Here is a 20,852-nt window from a genome sequence, read left to right on the forward strand (position 1 = left end):
ACGTCACACTTGATCGGAAGAGTTATTTTTCAGAGGATGACAATTCCTGATCCTACATCACCAGCTCATTGGTACTGATGGATGGGTTAACAATTAAGTATATTTGAAAATTAGTCTTTGAAAGGACTTATTTCACTGTCAGTCTCCACAAATATATCCCTCTTCCCCCCCCCGGCAAAAAAGACCAGAAACAGTAACCACGTGGGCTTAAAAACCACCTTCCTTGCCTCCCTCAGGCCTTTTCTTGACCTACAGAACATTATTTCCATCTCTGTTTTTGCTTTTGCCACCTCTCTGTGGTGCTCTAGAATGCAGTTAAATAGAACGTATCAATCAGTGTCAGGAGTAGTACTCCAGAGCTAGACAGGGCTCCACCAGGCTGTCTCACTTGCCATACTGAGTGCAGTAGGGCAGAGAGGTGACCATGAGGGGCAAAAAGCAAAGAGGTCAGCAGTCAGGAAGTACTTGTTGGAGTTTGACACCTGGCTCTGACCCATCTAACAGCCACTGGATATTAGTTAGCCTACGAGGTAGCTTTAAAAGCTGGTAATTGCAACACAGTGCAAAGAAAGCCACTGCATTTGCCTCTGCCCAGGGGCTATCAGGGCCTGTAGAGACCCAGAGTGCCCAAGGAAAATAGAGTATTGAATAGAAAATAGGAAGTATGTTGTATTTCAATGAAAACTCCATTTTCAGGTGCTCCTCCTTGTCCAAAAGATTTATGTTCCCTCTGCAGCTCTGTCCTTACCCCTTCTCAGGGTGAGTCATTCTAATGCTGGGTTCAATGAGAGTTTTTATGCATTTCAGCCCACATATTTTCTTTGGCTTGCTGTTCTTCATTAGGCAGAGGATAAGCAGTTGTTAGGCAGAGGGTAAAAAGTAAGGAGTGGGCTAACACAGGTGATGCTGTTGGTGTGTACTACAAGCCACCACCTGATCAGGAGAAGGAAGCAGGTGAGGTCTTCTACTAACAGCTGGAACTATCCTCATGTTCCCCAGCCCTGATTCTCATGGGGGTCTTCAGCCATCCTGATATTTGTTGGATAAGCAACACAGCTGGGTACACAAGGTCCAGACCATTCCTGCAGTGTGTGAATGGCTCCAATGAGATGCACCTGCATTTGTTGAGAGAACTGGCAGAGGTGACTGCTAAACCTCTATCACCTTTGAAAGATCCCGGCAAATCAGAGAGGTGCCTGAAGACTGAAGGACAGGCAGTGTCACCCCAATCTTCAAAAAGGGAAAGGAGGAGGATCTGGGAAACTACAGGCCAGTCAGCCTCAATTACATCCCTGGAAAGGTGATGGAACAACTTGTTCTGGATGTCATCTCCAAGCAATTGGAAGAGAAGATGGTTATCAGGAGTAGTCAACATGGATTCACCAAGGGGAAATCACACTTGACCAGTATGATAGCCTTCAATGATGTCATCACTGGCTGGGTAGATGAGGGGAGATCACAGGATGTTGTATACCTTCAGCAAGGCATTTGACATTGTCTCCCACAACATCCTTTGAGTGAGGTGGAATGAGAACCGGCTGACTGGCAGAGCTCAGAGGGTTGTCATCAGCAACACAGAATCTGGTTATAGGCCTGTATGGCGTCACAAAGGTGGAGCTGGGGCCGCACGAATGGCACGGGCAGGTGGTGCGGTGCGGTACTTTGTCTGGGCGGCGTCCCAGGCAGCCTCCATCCCGACCTGTCTCGGTTCCCCAGGTGCCCCCGCATAACGGGTTTGAGGCTGTGGAGCCTGATGGAGAGGTGAGTGAGGATGCGGTCTGAGATCCACCCACGAGGTTGTCGAGTCCGAGGCGGTCGACTCCGCAGCTCCAGGGTGCCCCGGCCGGGAAGGACAGAGGCTGATTGCCGTAGGCGGCTCCTGCTGAGAGCAGCGGAGGGCGCTGTGTGTCGGGCCGGCCGTACCGCAGGGAGAGGAGCAGGAGAGCCCATCGCATAAACACATGGGTGAGAAGCTGGTGCTAGCTTAAGAGTTTTGGTTTTCTTGACTGTGAGGTGGTTTACTCAGCACCTGTCCTGATGGCTGTGGGTGGGTCTCAGCTGTCTCAAAGGGGGAAATGGATCCTTGCCCAGGAGCTGACAGGGCTTGTTGAGAGGGTTTCCAAACCAGATATGGAGAGGGAAGGAAATAAAACCTGGAAGGAAATAAAAGCTGGAGACTAATCTAGGGGAATGGTAACAGGACTGAGGGTGAGGCAAGGGGCTCAGCTGAATTGCATCTACACTGGTGTACTCAGCATGGGCAACAAACAGGAGCTGGAAGCCATTGTGGGGTAGGCAGACTGTGACCTAGTTGCTGGTACAGAAACGTGGTGGGATTGATCTCACAACTGGAGTGCTGTAAGGTGGGCTATGAGCTCTTCAGAAGGGACAGACAAGGAAGGAGGGGTGGTGGTGTGGCTCTTTGTGTTATAGAGCGCTTTGATGTTGTTGAGCTTGGGCTAGAAAGCTGAGTCTCTATGGGTAGGGATTGGGGGGAGAGCCAACAAGGCAGACATCCTGGTGGGGCTCTGTTATAGACTGCCTAGCCAGGATAAAGAGACAGATGTGGCATTCTCTGGTCAGCTGCAAAAGCTGTTTGATTGCCAGTTCTTGTTCTCATGGGGGGCTTCAACTTCCCTGATATATGCTGGGTATACAACATCGTGCAGAAGAAGCAGACAAGGAGGTTTCTGGAGTGTATGGAAGATAACCTTCTGATGCAGCTGGTGAGTCTATCAGAGGAGGTGCTCCGCTAGACCTGCTGTTCATAGAGAAGGGCTGGTGGGAGATGTGAAGACTTTGAGCTGTCCTGGGGAGAGTGACCCTTAAAAGGTAGAGTTCTTGGTGAATTCAGGGTGGGGGGCGGCAAAAACTGCTTCTTTGGATGTCTGGAGGGTAGACTTTGAACTGTTCCAGATGCTAGTAGGGAAAGTTCCTTGGCATTCAGTCCTGAAGGATAAAGGGATCCAGGAAGGCTGGTCGCTCCTCAAGAATTTAGTCTTAAAGGCACAGTAGCAGGCTATCCCCTATGCCGCAGGATGAGCTGGTGAGGAAGAAGACTGATGTGGCTGAACAGGGAGCTTTTCATGAGGCTCTAGGAGGAAAAAATGAATAAATAAATATTTCTTCTATGGAAGAAGGGACAGGCAACTCAAGAAGAGTACAAAGAAGTTGTTAGGATATGCAGGGAGAAAATTAGAAAGGCAAAAGCCCAGCTTGAACTTAACTTGGCCATTGGGTTAACAGACAACAGCAAATATTTTACAAATATATTAACAGTAAGAGGAAGGCTAAGGAGAATCTTCATCCCTTATTGGATGCAATGAGGAATATTACCACTGAGGATGAGGAAAAGGCTGAACCTTCTTTATGTCTGCCTTTAAAAGTCAAACCAGTTATCCTCAAAGTACCCTGACCTGGAAGTCTTGGATGGGGAGCAGAATAAACCCTCTGTGATTCAGATGGAAACAGAGACCTACTTTCCACCTGGACTGCAACAAGTCCTTAGGGCTAGATGGGATCCACCTGAGGGTGCTAAGGGAGCTGCTGGAGGTAAAAGCCAAGCTGTTTTCCATTATCTATCAGCATTCCTGGTTTACCAGAGAAGTCCTGGAGGGTTGGAGGCTTGCCAATGTATTTTCATCAACAAGAAAGACAGTAAAGAGGATCCTGGAAACTACAGGCCTATCATCATGACGTTGGTGCCAGGAAAGGTTATGGAGCAGATCATCTTAAGTGGGATCACGTGGCATGTGCGAGACAACCAGGAGGTCAGGCCTAGCCAGCATGGGTTCGTGAAAGGCAGCTCCTGTTTGACCAACCTGATCTCCTTCTATGAACAAGTGACCCATCTGGTGGATGAGGGAAAGGCTGTTGTTGTAGTCTACCTAGATTTCATTAAAGCCATCAACACTATCTCGCACAGTATTCTCCTGGAGAAGCTGGCAACCCGTGACTTGAACAGATACAGTCATTCCTGGGTAAAGAACTGACTGGAAGGCTGGGCCCAGAGAACGGTAGTAAATGGAGTCACATCCAGCTGGCGACTGATCATGAGTAGTGTTCCTCAGGGGTCAGTAGTGGGGCCTGTCCTGCTCAGTATCTGTATTGATGACTTGGATGAAGGCAATGAGTGCACAGTCAGTAAGTTTGCAGATGACACCAAGGTGTGAGAAAGTGTCAGTCTGCCTGAGGGTAGTGAGGCCCCACAGAGGGATATGGACAGTCTGAATCATTGGATGGAGGCCATTAGGATGAAGTTCAACAAGACCAAGTGCCAGATCCTTCTCTTTGTCCACAGCAACCCCAGGCAACACTACAGGCTTGGGACAGAGTGACTGGGAGACTGTGTGGAGAAAATGGACCTGGGGGTGTTTGCTGTTGCTCGACTGAATGTGAGCCAGCAGCATACTCAGATGGCCAAGAAGGCCAATATCATCCCAGCCTGTATCAGAAATAGTGTTGTCAGCAGAAGCAGAGGAGTGATCGGGGATCTCCTGGAAGGAGTTCAGTGGAGGGCTACAAAGATGATTAAGGCCCTGGAGCCTGGAGCCTCCTGTATGAAGAAAGGCTAAGTAATCTGGGTCTGTTCACCATGAGGAAGAGAAGACTGAGGGGGAATCTGGTAAACCTTTATAAGTATCTGAAGGGAGATGGGAAGCAAATGGATGAAGCCAGGCTCTTCTTGATGGTGTGTAGTGGTAGGACAGGGAGTAGTGGGCTAAAACTAGAACACAGGAAGTTTTGTACTAGCATGCATAAGAACTTCTTTAAGGTAAGGGTGAGCACTGGTGAGGTAAGGTAAGAGCACTGGCACAGATTGCCCAGAGAAACTGTGGAGTCTCCTTCTGTGGAAGTATTCAAGACCCATCTGGATGCCTACCTGTGCGACCTATTGTAGGGTACCTGCTTTAGCAGGGGGATTGGACTCTATGATCTCTTGAGATCCCTTCCAACCCCTGCAAATCTGTGATTAACTACTGCTCCTGGGACAAATGCCTGAGATTATTGCCATTCAAAAACAAATAACAAAAAAAACCAAAAAACACTAAAACCAAACCACATTGGGGGGAGGGAGGGAGAGAGAGGGGGAGAGGGGCTGCTTGCTTGAGGATACTGTGCCATTGGATGAACATACAAGGATGATGGTATACTGCTTCTGCCCTGCCAACCATGGTCCTTGTCCAACCCATAGTGGAGGAGCTGCATATCTCTGCCCAGGACATGATGCTCCCTTTAGTCAGCAAATGGCCTCCTTTGCCCAGAGCAGCACAGTAGCTTCTGCTCCACTATGGCAGTGGAGTGAGAAACTACTGTGCCACCTTACAGTTCTGTTCCTGATATTCTCCCTCATTATCCTGTCATCTTCCTCCTTCTCCCTCTGTGCCCTAGATGTGGAGGGGTTTTATAATGTTGACTACCCATGGCAGTTCATAGTAAGCCTTTTGAAAGGTGCTGTGGGGGAAGACATGCAGCAATGTTCCCTGTCTGCCCCAGGCAATTGTACCAGCAGCACGCAGCAGGGGCTCTGATTCCCTGTGACAGAGCTGCAAATGCACACGCAGCTGCCTACCCTTGGGAGAACATCAGATTTCTAAGGGATGAGCAAAAGGAGTAGCTGGGTCCTAGTGTGAGGACTGCAGAGACTGTACAGCAGTGACATCTTGGTAAATTCCCTACTGTACATGCTTGAGGTGAAGGCTATTGGAGGCAAGGTGCACCAGTGCTCTTTATGGAGATAGACTGTAAAGCTAAGGTGGCATTTTGTTTCTTTGCCTCCCTTTATTTATTTATCTATTTATTTATTTATTTTGCACAGTTGTTTCATTTCAGCGTTACACTAATGATTTTTTATTAATTTTTTTCCCCCAGAGTTTTATATTATTGGTATTGTAAAAGCCATAGAAAACAGAAGAATTTAAACCCAGGGGTGGTCAGGCTGTCTGTATAAGCAGGCAGAAGCAGGAGACAGTCATAGATAGTGCCTGGCATAGCTCAGGGTGACAGAGAGTGGAGAACAGCCCTGGTTAACCTCTGCCCTCCTCCCAGAAAAGCTCAGAGGAAAATTACTGGGTTAAGTCATAGGATTTGGCTATAGGATTTCAAAATGAGCTTTTCTGTAATGATTATTAAATTATTTTTTCCAGATAGAATAGTCCAGCAAGCCTGTTTCCATACCTATTTCTGGCTTGCTTGGTGGTGTCTGAGTCTGCAGCTCCAGTATCCTTGCTGTTGAACCAACCAATGCCTCCATGGGTGACACAAAAGGGAGAGAAGTCTGAGAGACTAGTAAGGAATTCACTTTCCATAGGCCTCTTGAGCAATTGCCTGCTATTCCTTCCCTGAGGCTTATAGCTTCCACATCTTCTCTTGGGACCAGAAAGCTCAGCTGATAGGTCCACCCAGAAGAGAAGAGAGTTAGCTCCTGGCTGGTGCCTGGTATCTGCAGGTGTAGCATCCCACTGCCTTTGGGTAGCACCAGCAAAATGACCTATAGCTGACAAAAAGCCCAAGATATTTCCTTTGTCCTCTTTTTGCAAATCTGCCTTATTCCTTTTCGCTACAAAGAACACTAAAGCACGCATGTCCTAGCTGGGATTTGAACGCCACAGTACTGTAGCAATGGTATAGTAGAAGAAATGCTAAGTCAAGGCTGGAAGCAGTGATTGAGCACCTGGTGGGAAGGCAGGGCCAACCCAGGGGAGCTCAAGTGCACCTGAGTGACTGGAAGGGATAGAGCCAGGATCCACCCCTTTCCAGACCTCATTTAAGGGCTGGCAGTGGAGGTGAGGGTATTTTATCTGGAGATCCTTGCCTGCTTGAGGCTTTCCAAAGGTAAGCAGCTCTTTTCCTTCAGTTCTGCATCCATAGCTGCTGCATTTCAGTTTGTTCTCATTTGCTGTAGCTGAAGATTTTGCTACCCTGCTATTATCACAGTACTTTCCATTCCATTATAGTATTACAGCTATAAAATGGGTATTCCCAGGTCTGAAAGACTCTTTAGTGTGAGATAGCACCTGTGGGTAAAAAAAAGAGCAGGAAGCTCTCAAGGTGAGTATAGCCAGTCATGTCATACAGGGAAGTGATGAGGAAAAGGGGCGCAAGCAAAGAAAGTAGGTCCTTCTCAGATCTTATACTTGGAGACTGGTTCATTTATTAGATTCAGAATCAATAAGGGAAAAATCCTCTAAGGACATTTAGTCCAACAGTCCTTCTTATCTCCAATGTTGCCCACTAAACCATGTGTCTAAGCTTTAGCCTCACAAAACCCATCTGCAGTGGGGTTCAGCAGTTGGTCCCTACCCTTCAGTGTTATCAAATGGTGCTTGTACCTCCCAGAGTTCTGATCACTGATGAAGACGCTGAAGTGCATACATGTAACTATTTCTGGTCAGAGCTTCTTCCTTGTTGGCTCTGCAGTGTTGTTGTTCTGTTTCAGTTCCTTCTCCTGCTCCAGAACTGCTATCATTTGAATTCTCGTATTCATTTTCTAGTACACCTAGAGCAAGAGAAAAGAGCAGCAGAATGACCCTGCCAGTGATCTCTGCTGTCAGCCTACCTGAAATATTACTACCCCAATGTTCCTCCAGTGCTAGCTGGCTGCAGAGAGCCCCTGGGGGCACTGGGTTTAATGGTGTAATTAATGAGCTCCTGAGGTGGCCAGTACTGCTCTATCTCCCAGGAGTGCAAATGCTCTCTTTACCTCTCATACTTTCTGCAGTTACATGGAAGGCTTTGTGCTTTTTTCCATACTTATTCGGAAGGTTATTTGTAACATGACAAATGCCCTGGTGAATCAGATTACTGGGCTATCTTGGCTGCCCAGCATCTTAGCTCAGACAGAGCTAGCAGGAGATGCCATTTACAGTGTGCATGTGAGCCCAGCTACCAGTGGCAGTCCTTCCTCTTCACACTCCCCATGTTCCCAGGCACTGTGTTTGGGCTGTGAGAGCCTACATCCTCATCAGATCAATTTGGTATTTATTTATGGATTTGTTATTGATGAATTTGTCTAGCCTGTTTGTGGACGTAGGGACTGTCTCCATGAGCTCCTGAGGCAGTGAGTGAGGCTGGCTGGTTGTAGTGTGGACAACTGCTTGCTTTTGCCTGTCTGGGGCTAATGGCCCATGGGATTCGGCAAGTGCCCTTGAGCTCCAGCTGTGAACAAGATGGTGGATACAGCAGTCTGTAATGGCTTTGAAAGGCTTCACATACCTCACCCCAAGGCCTCTCCTAAAGTAGATTCCTTTGCTTTTACCAAGCAGTTGATGAACTCTCCATGTGACCTTTAAAGGTCCCTTCCAATTCAAAGGTTTGTATGATTCTACATTCTATATGATGGGAAAGATTGCTGGCTTGTTAGCATACGTTACATAGCTAATGTATGGGATATATAAATACATTTTTAAGAGGTTAGAAGTAGAATTCTGATATGCTGATAATGGTGCATGTTACATTTATTTTTTGTCTGTCTCTTTTCTGAAGTTTCCAAAAGTTGTCATATGCAACCATTTCTGCTTTTGTAGCTCAAATATTAATGTTGATTTGAGGTGTGCTAATCTGAAGTTTTTCCTCTAAGGAACAAGGCAGCAGGATGTGGATGCCTTAGACAGACTTCCGTTTCCAGCTGTGTTTTGGTCTGTTTTGCCCCATGGGCCTCTCTCTACACACCTACACAGTGTGCACTGTTACCAGCATGCAAAATCATTTGTAATACTCAGCATTGCTGTGGGTAATCAGCTAGCTGAAGTGTTTGGGAACTGCAATTCAATCTCAGTGGTTTCTTCTCCTCTTCTGTTTCTCTCCACAGAGAGAATTCGAGTTATCATAGAATCACTTGAGTTGGGACATTTGAAGTCCACCTACTCTGATTCTCCTGCAATGAACAGGAATGCCTACAGCTCAGTCAGGTTACTCAGGGTCCTGTTCAGCCTGATCTTGTGTGTCTGCTTGTACTGGTAGTGGGGGTTGCCATGACCCAGATGCAGCACCTTGTGCTTGGCTTTATTGAACATCATGAGATTTATCTGAGCCCTCTGCTCAAGACTGTCTAGGTCTCTCTGGTTACCTGAAAAGAAGACTCTTATTGGCACTTCCAGCAGCAGACTGGTAGTCAGCTTGAGCCCTAAGTCTTTCTTTCTCCTGCCCCTTTCTCCCACTCTAGCATCTTAATCTTTATACCATTTTGCACATACTCTACAAAAACTGGCAATTTTCCTTCTGTATTTCTAAAACACAGTTGTTATTTAGTTGTGATGGAATTATTTCTGAGGGACCCAGGGCCTGTGATGCTCTGTGCCTGCAGACAGCTGGCACAGAGGCTGTGACTGCCTGGAAAAGCTCAGGGGCTAATCTTTGCTGCAGTGGGGTTCATCAAGTCCAGCTTTGCTGACACATCCCTGGATGCTCTGTCTCATTGCCCACAGGGAGCATGTAGGACAGCCAGCCTCCTAATTTGTACCCTGAACCTTGTGTGCTACAATTTCTCCTCCATTGTGATAAGCAGCACCCACATACCATCTGTCTACTTAGTAGTCCATAGGCATACAGGTAAAGGTGGTGTTTCACAGAATGGAAAAGAGGAAAATGTTGCTGTCTTGCACCAACAAATGTTTATTGTCAAGTGAAGCTTTCTGAGACAGTCATCAGAAGCTTTAAAAATGTCCTCACTCTCCAGGCGTTTTGAGAAAAAGACTTTAAACTGGTGCTTGTAGGAATACCTGCTTTTTCTTTTTTTCCTTTGTCTATCACAGCAGACCCTGCTCATAGTTTGTCCCCTTCTTTCTTGTAGCCCTGCTAGAGCTGCTCTTCTGTCATTAGGTTTAGCAGTTGGGTTCTTTTTGGCTGAGAAAGGCACAGTACGCTTATTCTTGTTTTACAAAGTTTCTGTGCTACCTACTTTGCTGTAACTTGTTACTCCTGCTCCCCTTTCTGAACCTTGCTGTAGAGCTAGTGACCCCTTCTTTTAATAGCCTTCCTCTAAGACAGAGTGGGAAGGAGGGGTGGAAAGGGAGAGGAGGTGAAAACAGGAATGACTGGTTGATTGTGTCTCACCCCCGAAAAAGAAATTGTATTGACTTCAGTGTTTTCATTAAGAACTGTAATGTGGGGCTTGAAAATGAAAAAACCAAAACCCTGGGGGCCTTCATTTGTCCCACTGTATTTGTTTCTCTTAGGAGATTTGATGTATGCATCGTATTCTTGCCCACCTCAAACTGGGCATTGGTTAACTAACTAGCAAGACTTGCATGGAGAAATGCCCAGGGGCAGTAACTCCTCTGATCCCAGGGAGGAGATCCCAAAAGGTGACAATAGGATGCTGGTCTTCACTCAAAATCAATGGCCGTGACTGTAGCCTTTCCCACCCAAAAGTTGCATGTTGACTGGGCACCCCAAGGGTGATGTGTCCACACAAGTCCCCAGACCCTGGTTGGACTCAAGTATAGAGGTCTCAGTACAGTGCTCACCTGAGAGGAGATCCAACCTGTTCTCATCCTTAATGAACATACAGTCTGATGGCAGATGTCCACCCACCATCACCACAGGATCAGCTCCCACCTTCGGCCATTTGCAGGTCACGCTGCCCAAACACGATGGAGGAGGACAGTAAGTCCAGCCTTGTGCCACTCAGGAAGGGCAGAAATAAAGGTTTTATGGCAGTAAGCTTCAAAAGGGAGATGGTATGTATACAACACAATGTGAGCAGTGGCACATTAACACCAGGTGGACCAAAGGATAGCATGATGTTTTCAGGAAATGGCTTCAAGATGGGGAGGCAGAGTTTGGTGAGGTCACTCGGCTCCTGCAAGTGTCAGACTGTATGTACAGTTGGGTTGTTTAGCCCAGAGGGCTGGATTATAGATGCTGAAATAAACACCTTGAACTTGATTTGCAATAAGGACATGAGATGCCTCAGGACCAAGTGCTTTGATCAGCAGAAACACACTTACTACACTGCATTAATTGCTAAGGTAGGCTGAGCCAGATGTCACACCAGCTTTCTCTTCATCAAAAGCAGCAGCATGAAGTTTCCTATGCATCTCAGCACTCATTTCCTTCACAACAGCTTTTATATTTCACGGTTCCTCTCCTTTCTTTTCCGGTTGCTTGAACAGCTGTCTAATTCAACCCTGGAAGAGCTTGCATTGCTTTAGCAATACTGAGACCCAGCTGCTGCCAACATGGCTCCTTCTCATTCACTCAGACTCTTTACTGCTGGTGCTGGGCTGAGCGTTCTTCAACCAGAAGAGGCATAAAATGTAAAATGTGAAGTGTTTACAGAGACAACACCTTGCTTGCTTTTGCAGTAATCAAAACCTCTGCTCATACAACCACACAGCCCTTGAACACCTCCAGGGATGGTGACTCCACCAACTCCCTGGGCAGCCTGTGCCATTGCCTCACCACTCTTCCTGAAAAGAAATAGACAAAGAAAGGCTAACAGTGCTTGCTGAGGTCCAACTATTTGTTATTGAAGAAGCACCAATTTTAGACCAGCTAATTTCCATTAGAACAAGGAAGAATAAAGGATACTTTGGAAGAGTTTATAGCTTATGCTGTCTACAGCCAAGTTGGAAAAAAAAGAAATAATCAGAGCAGAAGTCTAAATAAACCCAAGGTTTTGTGTATTGCAAATGGAACTGGAGTTTGTTCCTGAGTATGTAACAGTCCACATCACTGCAAAAACAAAGAAGACATTAGGCAGTAGCAAGATCTTAAGGACTTTATTGTTCACATTTGCACAGTAGCTTAGTGAAAAGCATATGGAGCCATTTAAAATGCCATTCAGCTAACGCTGGCTTGCCTACACAGTGCATATATTTAGTATTTATTGTAATTATAGGTTCATAGAGATGCATCTACAAGTGTGTACTCTTAATATAGTTGACTGTGTAATCAAGGCTTATTTTTATTATGGACTTACAAATTTCCTGAGTTGTGTATTTAAATTAATTTCAACTCATCAATGGAAGGGTCTATGGTAATGAGAATCTTGTGCGTTTTATAAAGTCACAGAGCTGTAATCCTCAAACAGCTCCCAATTATTTCAAAATAGAAATAATAGCAACATTTTCTATCTTCCTTCTCAACCAGCAGGAAAAATTGATTATATTTCCGTCTTTGCATACTGGTGGGCTACAAAAGAGAGCTTATGGGGGATAAAGTGAATCTTCATGCTTGCTTCTGAGTCTAAGTCCCTGACACTTGGCATCTTGTCTGCGTACAGATATAACATTTTTAACTGTGCATTGCTAACTTACCAAGATTACAAACATGAAATCAAATTGCTTTCATGAACCACATAATCACAGAGTCAGTGAGGCTGGAAAAGACCTCTGAGATGACAGTCCAGCTGTGAGTCCACCCCCACCATGCCCACTGCCCACATACATCCACACAGCCCTTGAACATCTCCAGGGACGGTGACTGCATCACCTCCCTGGGCAGCCTGTGGCACTGCATCACTGTTCTTGCTGAGAAGAAACTATTCCTAATATCCACCCTGAACCTTCCCTAGCACAACTTGAGGCCATTCCCTCTCATCCTATCACCTGGGAGAAGAGGCCTACTCCCACTTTGCCACAACCCCCATTCAGATAGTTAAAGAGAGCAATAAGATCTCCCCTGAGCCTCCTCCATACTGAACAATCACAGTTCCCTCAGCCACTCCCTGTCAGACTTGTGCTCCAGACCCCTCACAGCTTAGTTGCTCTTCTCTGGACATGCTCCAGGGCCTCAATATCTTGTAGTGAGGGGCCTAAAACTGAAAACAGTACTCGAGGTGTGGTCTCTCTTGTACCAAGTAACAGAGGACTGTCACCTCTCTGGTTCTGCTGACAAGGAAGGTTTTTGGTGTTTTTTGTCTGCTTGTTCATATATCAAGTTTGTAACCCCAAGAGAGCAATACCATCTTTTGTTCTGTCAGTCTCAGTAGCGTTAGGAATTTCACTGGGGCTAGTGATGGACTGGAGCTCTCAGTATTCTGCTTCTACCACAGCATCACAAACAGGTTGCAATCCATGTGACTGCAGCTGAGAGCCTGGAAGTGAGATGTGAGTTTATCTTCAAGATTCTGAAACTAGGAGGCAGATAAGAATGCATAACAAATTGAAGTCTCAGAAGCTTGTGCTGCTCAAGCGCATGTTTGGAATGCATAGGACTGCTAATGCTGCAGAATGCTCCTTCTTTCAACCAAACATGGCACTGCTTTCAAAGCTGTATGACAGGGCTTCTGGTTTTAAGCAGATCAATAGGAGGCTGATGCACATAAAAGCTGGGAGGGTTTTTTAAGGTGCTTGGCTCCTGAGCCTCTGATGAAATCTAAAAGTCAGGATAACAAGTGGAAAGCCCTCCAGAGCAAGCCAGCAAGAAAAATGAGGATGTGGGTGTTTATTCCCTATCCTCAGGGGGTTCAGAGCTCTGACTCTGCCTCGTCTTACAGGAAAGCAATAAATCCTCTCAAGAAAGTAGGTTTGTATGCCTCCTTCTGCCAGAAACTGTGCAAGATTTACTGTTTTGCTCATAAAATAGAGCTGAAGTGGTGGTTTTGCCCCTTGTTTGTTTTACATGAGAGATTTTTGACACAGAACACCATATCTACCCAAATCCAGATGAAAAACCCAACCCCAAATTCTGCCTTACAGCAACCTTCTTAGGTTCTTTTTCATTCATATCAGCCTCATATAACTGGATGCTATCAGATGGCACACACTATCCTCCTCCTACTGAGGAACATCCATCTCACTGCATAGGCCAGGATTAAAAGTGTCTGAAACCACTCCAGGTGAGAACTCAAGCCCTCTTGTGCCACATGTACTGAGAAAGGCCTACATCACAGGGCTTATCACTAGAAAATATAAACCACACTGAGACAAAAATCTTCATTTGCTGAAGTTGTGAATAGTTGTATCGCTGATTTACAGTACAGTGAATGGATGTCAGCCAGTACATAGGCATGGGGCTGAGCTTACACTTCAGGGAAGATACCACAGAAGGTCCAGCTTCCTTAGCATGTCTGCCTGCAGCAAGGCTGGGATGGTGGGCAGGGCCTGCTTTCATTGCCTCTTTGTCACTCTGTTATCCCAAGGGCAGTGGTGAAACCACCACTGTTATCCTGCAGAGTGGGTGACATGGTTTTGCTGCAAGGGCAGCGGGTATGTGCAGGTCAGCAGGATGCAGCTAGAGGCAGCAGGGTGGGTGAGTTGGGGTCTAGCAACTCACTGACCCTGAGCCCATTCACCTCACTGCACTCTGAAACTCAGCACCTGTAGGCTATTCTGCTTTAATTCTGTGTGTAATGCTATAATGTGATGGAAAACACAGCAATGACAGCAGTGTAGGAGAGCCCCAGACTGCCGCAAATGAGGACAAGCCCAAATACAGCAGCTTCAGCAGAAATAAAGGAGAAGAGCTGCTTACCTTTAGGAAGGCCTCAGGTAGGCAGGGATCTCCAGACAAGACACCCTCACCTCTACTGCCAGCCTTTAAATGAGGTCTGGAAAGGGCTGGAGCCTGGCTCTACCCCTTCCAGGCACTCAGGTGCATTGAATACACTTGATCTCCCCTGGGTTGGCCCTGCCTTCCCTCCAGGTGCTCAATCACTGCTTCAGGCCTTGACTTAGCATTTCTGCTATACTGTGACATCAAATGAATCAGCCGTCCAAGATTCTGAATTTCACATACTTTCTTAACATGACACTACAGAGAGAAATCCAAAATCCATTTACTAACCCGCTTCAGTACTGAAAGTACTCTTCCCTTCTTTCTCTTTTAATTAAAACAGAATGAGGACCAACTTTGTTAAAAGAAAAATAAACCCAGCTTCTTCAGTATTTTTATTCCTTCTAGGGTGCTTTTTATCAAACGGCTTTGGAGATCAAATGCTGCTGCAGGAGCTTTATTTCCTCCTGTTGCCTGGCTGGGAGCACTGCTGCCACAGGTTGTGATCTGTGCAGGGCTGGAAGGGTGCAGAGCTCTCTCTTCAATGTCTTTTAGATAAGAGTAATATGGGGTGGAAGTGGAGTTTTCTCAGTTTATCCCAACCCCCTCACATTCATTAAATGGAAGAAGGGTGTTGCACATAAGTGCTCCCAGAGTGTTGGCCAGAAGCAGTATTTGGGTGTTGTGAAGGACATGTGATATGGCAGCCAGCAGCCACAAAATCATAGATTCATGAAGGCCGAAAAAGATCTCCAAGATCACCCAGTCCAACCATGAGCCCACCCCCACCATGCCCACTGCCCATGTCCCTCAGTGCCACATCCACACGGCTCTTGAACACCTCCAGAGATGGTGACTGCACCACCTCCCTGGGCAGCCTGTGCCACTGCAGCACTGCTCTTGCTGAGAAGAAATTGTTCCTAACATCCAAGCTGAACCCCTCCTGGCACAACTTGAGGTCATTCCCTTTTGTCCTATCACTGTTAATTGGGAGAAGGGGCCAGCCTTACCTCACTACAATCTCTTTCCTGGTGGCTGTAGAGAGCAATAAGGTCTCCCTTGAGCCTCATGAAGACTGAACAATCCCAGTTTCCTCTGCCACTCCCTTTCAGACTTGTGCTGCAGACCCCTCACAGCTTAGTTGCTCTTCTCTGGACATGCTCCAGGGCCTCAATGTCTTTCTTGTAGTGAAAGGCCCAAAACTGAACACAAAAAACGTCTGCCCTTTGACTTAGGTGATATTCTGTTTAAAACTGCTCTGGATGCATTTCTCCCAATGAGCCATTCTATAGGAAACGGATAGGGGACACAGGAGGCTGAGGGCACACGTTTGCTGATGCAAGGTCCAAACTCAGCTTTAACTAAGAATCCAATTAAAGTCAGAATATTTTATTACCTCTGAATAAATCCCTGTACTTACATTTGGAAGCTTAAGGGATTTTCCCGTGCAATCTGCCAAGTGAATTTCCCAGGGCTGTGAGAAGTTGGAGGAAAGGGCTCAGCGCTGACTCCTTCGAGGAATGAAGCCAAAAGGTGGGAATAAGTTCTGCGGGCAGCAGCAGGACATGGGGCTGCTGGCAGAGCGTAGACGCTCCCCTTCTCCTGTTCTCCTGCAGAATTACGCAGAGCACAGCAGGACGCTGGGCAGCGCTGTTTGCTTCCGTCCTCATCTGTCATTAGGGTGTTTTTCAGTCCTGCTGCCCGGAGGCATTTTAACAGCAGCTCACCCACCATCAACAAATCCATTAGTTTAAACAACGAGGATAGGCCACACGGTAATGGAGCTAAAATTGCTTTGGTAAATGCAGCTATAAGGAGGATGGTGATGATAGGGCTGTGTGAGGAGCCCCATGTTCTCCATAAACCATCCTGCAGTCAGCACCCCTGGCCCCAAATCGGCCAATGGATTCCAGCCTGCTCCATACCCTGTTTCCATCAAAACAATGATACAACTTTCCCTATCGCTGATACCAGCTCAGCAGACAGTGATATGCTTATTTTGCTTGTTTCTTCCCTTCCCCCAAGCATTATTTCCTCAGGGCTGAGGAGAGGAATTTTGCTCCCAGTCCATGGCTCAGCTCATTGCTGGAGCAGCTCATACTCATCCATCCTGTGTTGATGCCCAGCTGCCTTCCTGTCAGCCTCTCTGCTTTATGGGCCCGTCAGGCTGTTTTTATTCACTTCTAATATAATCTTTCCACAATAAGCAGCGTGCATGGCTGGAGACAGGCAGGAAGGCTGCTGCTATTACCTGGGAGCTGTGATAAATTGCTTTCAGGCTTGCAGCAACTACAGGAGTGTTAGTGCTGAAGTTTTAAGGAACGTTCTTTGCTTCCTGTGCTTTGTGTGCACATCAAGGCGTGTATTTATTGCCTTTCTTTCAAGAGTGTGCCTATGTGTAAAAACCGACTGCCTGATCAGTGCAGTAATGCTATGATTAATTTAAAGGTGGTCCATGAGTGGGAAGAGCAGTACTGGTGTCTCACCAGCCATGTAACCCTGCACCATGAAACCCAACTGTCTGACAGTTACTGTTGGAATCATTTTTCTCTACCCAGGGTTGCACGGGATTACGGTATTATAAGTGGGATTTGCTCTAAAGGCTGGTGGCCCTCTGCATCTTAGGGATTACTCCAGCTTCTTCTGAAAGGAATACTTGATAATGCTCCTCTTATGAGACTGCATTCAATTGAATTACTTCCTGCCTTCCCCCTGAAGCAGGATCTTCTTCTGTGATAGCAGACTCATGCACTGAAGGCAGTCTCACGCAGGCCTTTCTAGGGGGCACGTGGGATCTCCGTTACAAGATCTACAATGGCAAAAAGAGAGTTTTGCCCCCAAAATGTGTGAAACAAAGCATTTCTGGTTCTGGTGGCTTTCTTTGTGCCTGAGGGCCCCTCCCCACCACCACCTGCTGTGTGGCCTAAACCGTCTGGCTTTAAAGGGAGAGCTCTGCCAGCAGATCTCTAGGCGCACCTGGAGGGCTCCATGCCACCCAAAGGCCACCTGGAAGCTCCCTGGGTCTGTTTGCTGTGGACTCACTAAATAAAACAGTCTTGTCCCTCCAGGCAGGTGGGCTCTGCAGTGTAGGGTGTGCTGCCTGTGCTGCAGGGCTGGGGATGAAGGGAGACTCAAAATCACAGAATGGTTTGGGCTGGAAGGGAGCTCAAAGCTCACCGAGTCCCAGCCATGGGCAGGGCTGCTGCCCACCAGCTCAGGCTGCTCAGGGCCTCATCCAACCTGGCACCGAGCACCTCCACGGATAGGGCACCACATGCTTCCAGGCAGGCTGTGGGTGGTGCCAAGCTGGGGCTGACATACCAGAGTGTGGCTGATGGCTTTGCTCTGTTCCTGTGGCCAGTGAGAACTGTAACATTGGAGGGCACACAGCTGAGGCCAGTGCCCCTCTGCCCCCCCCAAGGCTTACTGCGGTTTCCCCCCACACCAGTCAGGCCAGGAGTGCCGCTGTCCTTGCAGGAACATCTCTTTCCCACCCTTCCACCCAGAGTCTCCCCAGCTTCAGTGGCTTTCAGAATTCCTTGTTTCCCATCTCCAAAGAAAACTCACCCAGAAGTTCTTTTCTTAATTTATTTATGTAACACAGTGTAGAAAGCTATCAATTCATAAGCAATGGTTCTGTACAATCATCCTGCAGAGGATCCCTGTTAATTTTCGACCAGCAGGCACTTTTCCCCCCCCAAGAAGTGCTCACAATTAACAGGGATTCTTTTTTTAATATTATTATTATTATTTTTTTTTCTTTTAAAGATCAAAAAGATACATGGAAAAGAAAAGAAGGTTTACCTTCCAATGCCTAAAGTGTGCACATAAAACAGGCACAAAGAAACAAACGTGTATTCCCATGATTTCTACGTCACTAATACAGCCAGGAGCAACAATCTGTACAATAAAATGCAACTGCAGAGGAAAAGAATTTCAATAACCCATCCGGAATACTTCTTAAAAAATGTGGTTTTGCTTTAAAATGCATAGTGATCGGAAAAGAACGTGCGGCAAAGAGAAGCAGCTAAACCCCACAGACACAGAAAGCATCCCCCATCCATTCTTAAAGCATATTTCAATTAGGACTTCATGGTTGTTTGTTTGTTTTTCTTCTGTCACGAATCACAAGAATAATATACAACTGGCTAAGGAGCTACGTGATAAATAATTGGGAAAGAGAAGCTATCCATGCACTAGTTAAATACAGCTAAACTCTTTACAGTTCACAAAAAACATTCATTAATAATGTAGTGTAAAGACGGAAATGTAAAGAGAGAGAGAGAGAGAGAGAGAAAATACATTACTGATTTTATTAATTCAAGTTCAGGCATCTACTTGTGTTACAGCACAGCTGTCAAAAGGCGATAATGAGTAAATAATAAAACAAGAGTGTTTTTGTTTCTCTCCATATTATTCTATAACTGAACACCAATGGGCAGTGAAGCGATCGTTCTGCTGTCCAACTCATGAGGCTGCTGTGGTGTCCTAATTCTGCATCTGTTCGAAGAACTTGTAGGTGGGGTTTTCGTAGCCGTTCTGCTGCATCTTGGAGAGGTGGCGCTCCTCCGGTGTCACTGCAGCATCCACCTGTTGTGGGAAGAAGGAAACCAGCTCAGATCCTTGCTCAGCTCACAGCATACCCTGCACTTCCTCAATGCCAAGATTAATAGCCAGGAAAAGACAGGGAGATGAGAACCAGTCTGCAACCTAATTCTTTGCTGGGATTGCAAAACAGGCTGACAAAACTCATCAGCCTATGGATTTTGTTGCTTTTAAGATCTCCAACCATCAACTCATCCACACAAACCACGTCCCTCAGTGCCACATCCACACGGCTCTTGGATACCTCCAGGGATGGTGGCTGCACCATCTCCCTGGGCAGCCTGTGCCACTGCATCACTGCTCTTGCTGAGAAGAAATTGTTCCTAATACCCAACCTGAACCTCCCCTGGCACAACTTGAGGTCATTCCCTTTCACTTTCACTGTTAACTGGGAGAAGAGGCCAGCCGAACCTCACTACAATCTCTTTCCTGGTGGCTGTAGAGAGCAATAAGGTCTCCCTTGAGCCTCTTCTTCTCCAGACTGAACAATCCCAGCTTCCTCATCTACTCCCTGGACTTGTGCTCCAGGCCCTTCACAGTTCCACTGCCCTTCTCTGGACACAATCCAGGGCCTCCATGTCTTTCTTGTAGTGAGGGGATATGTTTCAAGTCTCTCTGCTAGTCCCCTGTCATTACTTTTTTTCCTCCTGGAGTACATACAGCATCTGCACTTAGGATCAACTGGTCACAAAAGGAAATAAAAAGCTCACAAAAAAAAAAAAAGAAACTAGAAGAATCAGAAGTAAGGGTTTTCTATTCGTGCTGTAGTCCGATCTGCTGCAGGTGCTCTAGTCTGAAGGCTATTAAAAGTTAACTGGCAATAACAAAAAGAGAGTGTGAAGGAAAAGCCAGAGCAGCCAGGCAGAGGGTGAGCCAACATCTTGCTGCACACTCTGAAACCAATTTCTCTGGCTCCAAGGTCATATTTGGTTAGGTTTAGCGACCAGAGGCCTGACATGTCTTCACTGCTTAAGTACTTCTACTTAACAGAAACTGACCTTTCTTGATTACCTGCAAGACAGGCATAAAGACAGCTCAGTCAACACTTCTCCACTGAATATCTGCTGCTTCACAAATTACTTCCTTCTTTACTCAATATTACAGTAATGTAAAATGCCAATTAGAGTGGGCAAGAGCTGACTCTAAATGTTAATTAGGTATTCTACCTCTGCTGGGAGCTCAATATCTGCTGTGTACAAAAACCCAACCATGGCACAGCCATCTTACCAACCAACAGCAGCTATTAAAACACACTTGAAGAAGTCTGCTTGTCAGCTATTTTGCTTGCTCTCTGAGCTCGGGTTTTTAACAGCTCTTAGAAGGCAGAAAGTGAATTTTACACTGTCAAAAATGTAACATGAGGAAGGTGCCTCAGCCTCTAGGCTCACATAAAGGGTATGGGCATTTTACTGTAGAATTCTGTAAGCAGTGACCCTTAGGAAAAATAGCCATTTCTTTTGGGCATAAAAATAACCTTTTGTGTAATGGAAAGTATATTCTCTTAACAAGTCTTATATAGCAGACAAGCTAACCCTGGCTGCCTAATAATAAAAAAGTAAAGGAGCAGTACTTATATTTGATACTCACTTTCAACCTACTCTACAATATTCACCTCAAGTAAGGGCAGCCTATGACTGTCTGCGAGTTGGCACCTGATGCCCTGGAGGAATATAAAAGCTGTGTTCTTCCATGCTTGAGACAAGGCAAACTGCTCAGCTTATTTTTGTAGCCCTTCCCTTACTGCGATGCATTATATGATCATACCACCTTCCTGCAGGGCCGCCAGAAAATGGATCCTCTCAGAGACA

The 20,852-nt window shown here is 46.3% G+C and overlaps 1 protein-coding gene across 2 annotated transcripts in view; it reads right to left on the bottom strand.

The window, feature by feature from the left end:
* Positions 1–18,013: 18,013 nt before the first annotated feature.
* The window catches only part of APP (amyloid beta precursor protein), a 195,840-nt gene continuing 193,001 nt past the window's right edge, over positions 18,014–20,852 (bottom strand). For both annotated transcript variants that reach the window (XM_015880829.2, XM_015880839.2), the window contains one exon: positions 18,014–19,029. In XM_015880829.2, coding sequence (XP_015736315.1) covers positions 18,928–19,029 — 102 coding nt within the window. In that variant the 3' untranslated portion in view covers positions 18,014–18,927. The remainder of the gene's footprint in view (positions 19,030–20,852) is intronic.

The sequence above is a fragment of the Coturnix japonica genome, chromosome 1 (genome assembly GCF_001577835.2).
Source record: "Coturnix japonica isolate 7356 chromosome 1, Coturnix japonica 2.1, whole genome shotgun sequence".
NCBI classification, from domain to species: Eukaryota; Metazoa; Chordata; class Aves; order Galliformes; family Phasianidae; genus Coturnix; species Coturnix japonica.